The sequence below is a fragment of the Benincasa hispida genome, chromosome 2 (assembly GCF_027475165.1).
Source record: "Benincasa hispida cultivar pf3 chromosome 2, pf3_genome.v1.1, whole genome shotgun sequence".
Classification (NCBI taxonomy): domain Eukaryota; kingdom Viridiplantae; phylum Streptophyta; class Magnoliopsida; order Cucurbitales; family Cucurbitaceae; genus Benincasa; species Benincasa hispida.
In genome coordinates this window covers 58,652,869-58,660,365 of record NC_143479.1, presented here as the reverse complement: position 1 = coordinate 58,660,365, position 7,497 = coordinate 58,652,869, and the positions used below count along the sequence as shown (strand labels likewise).

Here is a 7,497-nt window from a genome sequence, read left to right as displayed (position 1 = left end):
TTCACATAAATTTTTTTATTAATTAAACCTCTCTCGACGGCGTTCCCATAACCGTCGGGATAGGCGGACAAAAAATCTAAAAAATTTCTTTTCTAAATTAAGCATCGTTCGACAATTGCATCACTATCAGTGCAAGTAGAAACTCTCGACGGTCTCTATGACCATCAAGATAGTTTTACAATTTTTCATATCTTTTTTTAATGTTCTATTTCGCTACCTCTCGGTAGTTCTGAACTGTCGGGCTAAGTTACTTTATCCCGGCGATTTTTCTCTGACCATTGAGAGAACATTAAAATGCAGTTTTCTCATTTTTAAAAAATTAAACATTTTTCGACAATCCTGGGACTATTGGGATAGGTCTCCAAGGTAGGTTTATAGACCGTTAGGATAGATTGGTTATCCCAACGCTAGTGAACTTTTCGTCGGGATTGAGTTTTCTTCTGATACCTCTAGTTACCGTCGGGGAAAATGAGATCGCCCGATGATTTTTCTTGCTTTGGAAAAAGTTTTGTTGAGAATAACCAAAATTCTTGTAGTGATTTTTAAAATTTTGACCATTTAGTTTATGATTTTTTAACTTAGGTTTTTGAATTTTTATTTTGTGTTCATTGGATTTTGAACTATATATAAGAAGTCAATAATAATAAGCTTTTAAACTTAATAAGTCTTTTGCACATTCTGAATGTCTTTAAGTTCATGGTTTTATTGGATGAAAATTGAAGGCTAATTAGGATTCTAATTAGACATATATATACTTCAATATTATATCAAATAGATTAGTCAACTTTTTTAAATTCCAAACAAGGAAATAATCTATCTTTTTAGACCCTATAGTTTTAAGTTTTATTCCATTTAATCTGCATACTTTCACTTGTCTAAATTTAGTTCAGGCACTATCAACAAGTCTTAAATTTAGTCTTCATACTTTCAATAAATCTTAACTTTAGTCCTTCAAAAATCTTTTTTTTTTTATCGAAATTGATTTAATAATAATAATAACAATAATAAATTTTCATACAAAAAATACACTATGTGAATACTAATACAAACTTTTTTTTCAAAAAAAAAAAAAAAAAAAAAACGAAAACTAATAACAACAATATTGACTATTTTTAAGATTTATTCAAAATATATAGATTAAAGTTGAACATTTAAAGAAACAAAGACTAAAATGAAATGAAATTCAAAATACAAGGATCAAAAGGAGTACTTTAATTTATTTTTAAAGTTCAAAGATTTATTTATTTAACCGAAAATTAAAAATTTAAAGACATATTAAAAAAAAATTTAAGGTAGAAAATCTATTCAACACAAATACAAATGTCTTTGTACTAAATTTTGTAGTTTATATATATATATATATATATATATATATATATAAATAATAATTCACAAATAGAAAATATGTCAAATTATTTACGGTAATAGTAAAAAAAATGGATAGACTTTTATTAATTTCTATCATTAATAGACTTGATCAGCCTCTATCAATCTATTAAACTTTTACTATTTTATATAAATAATTTTTCTTATAAAAATCTCCTACATATATATTCTGAGGTTAGGGGTCACGGTGTGGACCCTATAAATATTAATTAGAAAGAGAAAAAAGAAACATGTTTTTTTTTAATAATAAATAACAATAATCAACTTTTTAGTATTGTGTGAATTACATGATCTAAGGCACTGTTTTTTTGTCGCCATAATGTAATTATAAGGCGACAGGTCCCCCCACGTGCCTTCTAAACTTACTATTATTAATTATTATATCCCACTTATATACTTTTAATACAATAATAGTTATGGGAATTAGGCTAACCACAATGTTTCATTTTGCCACCTCATACATCAATTCTACTCCAATTAAAAAAATAAATAAATTATGAGTTAATTAAATAAAATTATTGTTTTTTCTTTGCCATGTAATTTATGATGTACGAGGTTAATGAATTTTGTTAAATGTAGTAACCATAAACATGTTTTTTATATTTATTAATTATATGGACCATTGGGATTGTTAAATTAAAATATATTTACAAATATAAAAGTTTTAGTGTAGGTGCATGAAAAGTATAAAAGGCTACATTTGAAATTGTTGTAGTTTTTAAAATAATTACTAGCAACTGTACTTTAAAAAAAAATAGTTGTGAAAAGAAGTAAAATAGTGTTTGGCAAAATTTTAGCTTAAACTTAAAAAAGTAGGTTAGAGTGTTTAGTAAATAAATATAAAAAAAATCTTATTTTAGATATAATAACTAAGATGAACTTTAATCAAATTTTTTAATTTTTTGTAATTTAAAATTTTAAATAATTGTTTAGAATGATAAACTTTGTTTATTATAGATTATTTTTTAAATATTAAAGAAAATAGCTTTATTTTTTTAAAAAAAAACATACATTTTTTTTTTTAAAAAAAAATGATACATTTAACTCATGAAAAATGGAAAATATACTTGATTAGGTGAGAAATAGATAAAATATAAAATAAATCTCCTTTTTAAAGTATAAAATTGAAAACAAAATATTAATTAACAAATTTAATTTAAATATATTTTACCAAACATAAAAAATGGTTAAGATTGTTTTCAAATGGTTTTTTTGACAAAGCTAACTGAATGTCAAATGTAGCCTAATTATAAGATAAGATGTGTTTAGCACTTAAAAAAATAGCTAAAGTCAAAATTGAGCATAGTTTAGAACATATATTTTTAATATAATTGTTAGGATATCACCTACTCATTCATTAAGCTTTTATTCTAAGCAGAGATTTTTCATTTTTATGTTGAGATTATAAATCAATTTCATTTAGTAAAATCTCTTAAAATGGATTTACTTATTTAAAATCAAAATATTCTTAATCAGATTCATAATTACGAATTACAAAAGTTTGCCCTTGTTCAAATAACTTTCTTCTATATTATGTTCTAAATGCCAAATGAAAGTCAGATTTAAAATATTGATGTCGTCAAAATCTTTGGATCTAAATTTTACAAAAAAAAAAAAAAGAAAAAAAAAAGGATAAAATATCAATATTGATATATATTTCTAAGAAAATTATAAACAAAAAATTCATAAAAATCCATGAATAAATATTTTTGCACTTTTTATCCAAGTTAAAATATTCAGGTTTAAATCCTATTTTGGTACTCAAACTTTGAAGTTTATTCTATTTTAGTCTTTAAACTTTTGAAAATATCTATTTTAGTCTCCGAACTTTTAAAAAGTGTTTACTTTAGTCATTGCTATTAAAATTCTATTAACTCCTAAACAAAATGATGAGAACTTATATTTTTAGATGACTACGCTGCTAAATAAGTTAGTCACGCTAAAAAAAATATAAGATTTTAATTTTGAATTAGGTAGTAAAGCTATTTTCTATGGAATTCAAAAGTCATTTTTGCGTTTAAGATTTTGGTGGTTTAGTATTTTGGCGTATTGGTTGTTGGCATTTTACTTCATATTCATTTTACTAAAAACATGTTGACGCAATTTCATCAAAGGGTTAACAAAATCTTAATAGTATGGACCAAAATAAACACTTTTTAAAAATCTAGAAATTAAATTGATTGTTTTTTTAAAGTTTAAGGACCAAAATAGAAAAATATTTAAAGTTCAAGAATCAAAATAAGATTTAAACCAAATATTTATTCGTGACATTTTGTTGTTTACCTCTATCATTTCACTATAATGATATTGTCATCCACAACCCATAAGAAAATAGGATTACTGTTATGTTAACGAAAATTTAATACAATGATAGATAAGACAGAAATTTAAATTCTAATTTGAATAAATATTACATAATTATAATACACCAATAATATTTTTTCTAGACCCAGAAGAAAGTTGACAAAATCTATACGAGGAATAACCCCAAAAAAAAAAAAAAAAAAAAAAAAAAAGGACAGACAAAATATAATACTAATAATAAGAACAGTAACTTTAAGGATTAAAAATTTTCTGTCCAGGAGACAAAATCATTTTAGGATCAAATTCTAATTTTCTGTCTTGAATAATTTTCCATTTGTGTCCAAAATGTTTCTCCCAATCTTCTTTTGTTTTGTAATGAGGAAGATATTGCTTGATCTTGATATTTGCACTGTTGCAATACCCTAAAATCTCTTTGTTTTGTTCTTCCATGGCTTCCCAATCATCAAATCCACTTGAATTCAAAAACCCTATTGTGTAAAATACTTCTTCTTCTGGTATAACTGCTGACATTTTATCATCCCACCTGTACATGTATATATATTAATATAATAAATAAATTTCATATATTTTAAATTTAATAAAAATAATGGGAATTAATGAATTTTAATTACTTGCTCCTATTCATGGGGTAGATGAGTATAGGTCCATTGGTAATTTTTCGTTTGAGAACGATATCCTTAAAAACACCCGAGTCGAACTCCGCGATACGAGATTTAGGCACGAAGAGATTCAACCATGGATGAGGAACATCCCATAATCCTTGTGATCGGAGGCTCAACTCCCCACCTCGAACCCTATTCAAGAATTCAATGTAGGATACGTCTTTCTCGAATTTGTATCCGGGTAGAAAATCTAACCCTTCCAACAAGTCGTCAAGTTCCTACACAAACAACAAAGAAAATTTAGTTGTTTAGTTAAAATTTAACCTATATAAGTAGCTAAGATATCCTGTTTTGATTTCGTTTTTTATAAAGAGACATGAGGCCATTTCAACTTATGAGCTGTCTATTAGGGCTTTTCAAAATAACTCGAGGTTAAATTACAAAATTGGTACCTATGGTGTGGAAAAAGTAAAAATTTATTCTCTATAGTTTTAAAAGTTAGAATTTAGTCTATATGATTTGATAAAACCTCACAAAATAATTTCTAACAGTAGGGAGTAATATGGATAAATTTTAACGTTATCTAAATCATAAGGTCCAAATTTACAATTTAATATTGGATTATTTTTAAAAAACTGTGATAGATACCTCATAAGTTGAAGTGATAGTAGGTGTGTTTATAAAAAGAAAATTGAAACAGGATGTCTTTAGCTAGATAGGTAGGTTAAAAATAGACACAATCGATGAGGACGATGATTGAGAATGTACCTTGTCGAGGGTATGTCGAGAGCGATCGTCGTAATACATGGCAACTTCTAGGCAGTATATAATGGAGTGTTGATTAACCAAAGAGATGATTGTAGAGTGATGAGAAGATGGAAAAAAAGAAGATCTCCAATTGTCTGGGGGACCATCATGCATTAGAAGCAAACCCTCCAAATAGTTCAATCCACCCTTTTGTTTGCTTCCATTATTATCATTATTATTTATTGAGATTAATTTTTCTTGATCCTTCAGAAACTCATTAAAATTGCTGTACAGCATTCTAACCCACTTAACCTAAAATAACCCAAATAAAAAATTAATTAAGAATATAATAATTATTATTATTAATTTTGGTAATTTTGGTGATGGGTGAGTATAAATTTTTATTAAAAAAAAAAAAAATGTACCCTGTTTGGAGCTGGGAATAAGGGAATCCTAGCTCGAACTATGATTCCAAATTGGCCTAAACCACCAAGGACTGAATTGAAGAGTTCCTTGTTCTTTTCTGCTGAACAGCTTACAAGATCTCCTTTCCCTATATATATATATATATATATATATATATATATAAAATAAAACCATGCAAAAACAAATTTAAATTCAGATATTAGTTAGTTTTTTTAAAAAAAAAATTAAACCCTTAATTTTGTTAGGTATATATTTTAAAGAGCAACCAAAATGGGTCTAAAATTTGCTACGTGGCAATTTTAAAAAATGGGTGCATGTTATTTTTAAAAGTTTTGAAAACTAAAAATAAAAGGTAGTTTTTAAAAAATTTAAAATGGAGTAATATATTTGAGAATTGGATTTATCTTTGTACAATTTCATTTCAATCATACACAAAATGGGAAAAAATATAAAAATATTTAGAAAAAGTAAGAAGAATTTGATAAGTAATGAAATATTAACCAATTAGTGGAGTCTAAGATTTATTTTCAAAAATTATTATGAAATGATGTTGAAAAACTTTTGAGTTGAGTGGTAATTTAATAAAGTACCTGTAACGACGTCGAGTTCGATGACATTACAAATCTGTGGGCCATAACGAAACGTCTGACCGCTAATACCGGCATTCGACAACGTCCCGCCGACGGTAAGGTAAAGATAATCCGTCCACGACCGCGGTGCAAGTCCACGTTCAAGAGTGGCGTTAAGTATATCAATCCAGAGTTGTTCACCGCCGACGTCGGCAAAGAATCCGGTGGATTCACTACCGGAGATAGAGATTCGAGAGGGATTATTCAAGGAAGTCATCTCAACAACGACCCCATTTCCGGCCATTGCCTGACCGTGGACGGAGTGGCCGCAGCCTTTGGCGGCGATGTTGAAGGGAACGGGACGGGAGTTTGCGAGTTTGACTAAGGTAACGACGTCGTTTACGGAGGAGGGGAAAAGGACGGCGGCGGGTGGGATAGTAACCATGTGACCGAAGTCGATGGCGGCGGAAGTGAGGGCGGTGGCGTCGTGGCGGAGATTGGCGGTGATGTGGTGGGGGAAAAAGGATTTGGTTATGAAGGATTTGAGGCGGTTAATGAAAACCATGTCTATGAAATAAGCTGGAATGGGAAAGTTGATAGCCATTTTTTTAGAGAGAAGAGAGAGAGAGGAATTGTAATTTTGAGTTGGCAAGAGAAAAGTGAAACCATCACACTAGTATTTATAGGCAAAGATTTTGGGTACCTCAACACTCATAATATTATTATTATTTAAGTTAAATCGGATACCTGGTCCCTCTTATTTGGAGAATCTTAGATTTTAGTTCTTATGGTTTATCATAAGAATTTAGTCTATGTAATTTTATTAAGGCTAAAGTATAATAAATACCCTTGAACTTTTCTTTTTGTTTAAAAAATACTCATATATTTTCAAAAGTTGCAATATTACCCTCAACTTTCATAAGCGTTTCAAAATAACCCTTGAAATATAAATTATTTAGCATTTCAAATAAAAATCGAGATTTAAAACTGTGTGGGGATGACCTAAAACAATGTCATGATTCAAATTTTCGTTCTATGTCACTTACTACACTATTTCACATCTTAATTTCCGTCCAAATTCTAACAAATTTCTACTCTAAGGGTATTTTTGAAACGTATAAAATTTCAAGGATAATATTGTAACTTTTGAAAGTAAAGGGTATTTTTGAAACATATTTCAAAGTTCAAGGGTATTTTTTATAATCTAACCTTTTATTAAACCATATGAACTATTTATAAGATGTTATCAAACTACAAGGTCTAAATTATAATTTTTAAAATTATTGGGATAAAATTCAACTTTTTTCTAAACCATAGGGACCAAATTTGCAATTTAACCAATGATTCTATTATTTCGTTATTTTTTTTTTTCCAATTTTACATTTTTTTTAGATATTTTCTTTTTACCATATAGGTGGAATAATCAAATCTCTGACTTCGAG

The 7,497-nt window shown here is 27.7% G+C and overlaps 1 protein-coding gene across 1 annotated transcript; it reads right to left on the bottom strand.

Moving 5' to 3' along the window:
- Positions 1-3,761: 3,761 nt before the first annotated feature.
- On the bottom strand, positions 3,762-6,715 carry LOC120071717 (cytokinin dehydrogenase 3-like). Its single transcript, XM_039024099.2, has 5 exons — positions 6,077-6,715; positions 5,486-5,613; positions 5,082-5,372; positions 4,323-4,591; positions 3,762-4,234 (listed from the first exon to the last, which is right to left on the bottom strand). The coding sequence occupies exons 1-5, from the start codon at positions 6,657-6,659 to the stop codon at positions 3,943-3,945; spliced, it is 1,563 nt and encodes a 520-aa protein (XP_038880027.2). The 5' UTR covers positions 6,660-6,715; the 3' UTR covers positions 3,762-3,942.
- Between the last annotated feature and the right edge of the window lie 782 nt (positions 6,716-7,497).

Coding starts and splice junctions, on each gene's coding strand:
- LOC120071717 (XM_039024099.2), bottom strand. CDS start 6,659: ATGGCTATCAACTTTCCCATTCCAGCTTATTTCATAGACATGGTTTTC. Junction 4,592..5,081: donor CTCGACATACCCTCGACAAG/GTACATTCTCAA, acceptor TTGTTTGTGTAG/GAACTTGACGACTTGTTGGA. Junction 4,235..4,322: donor TACCCCATGAATAGGAGCAA/GTAATTAAAATT, acceptor ATACATGTACAG/GTGGGATGATAAAATGTCAG.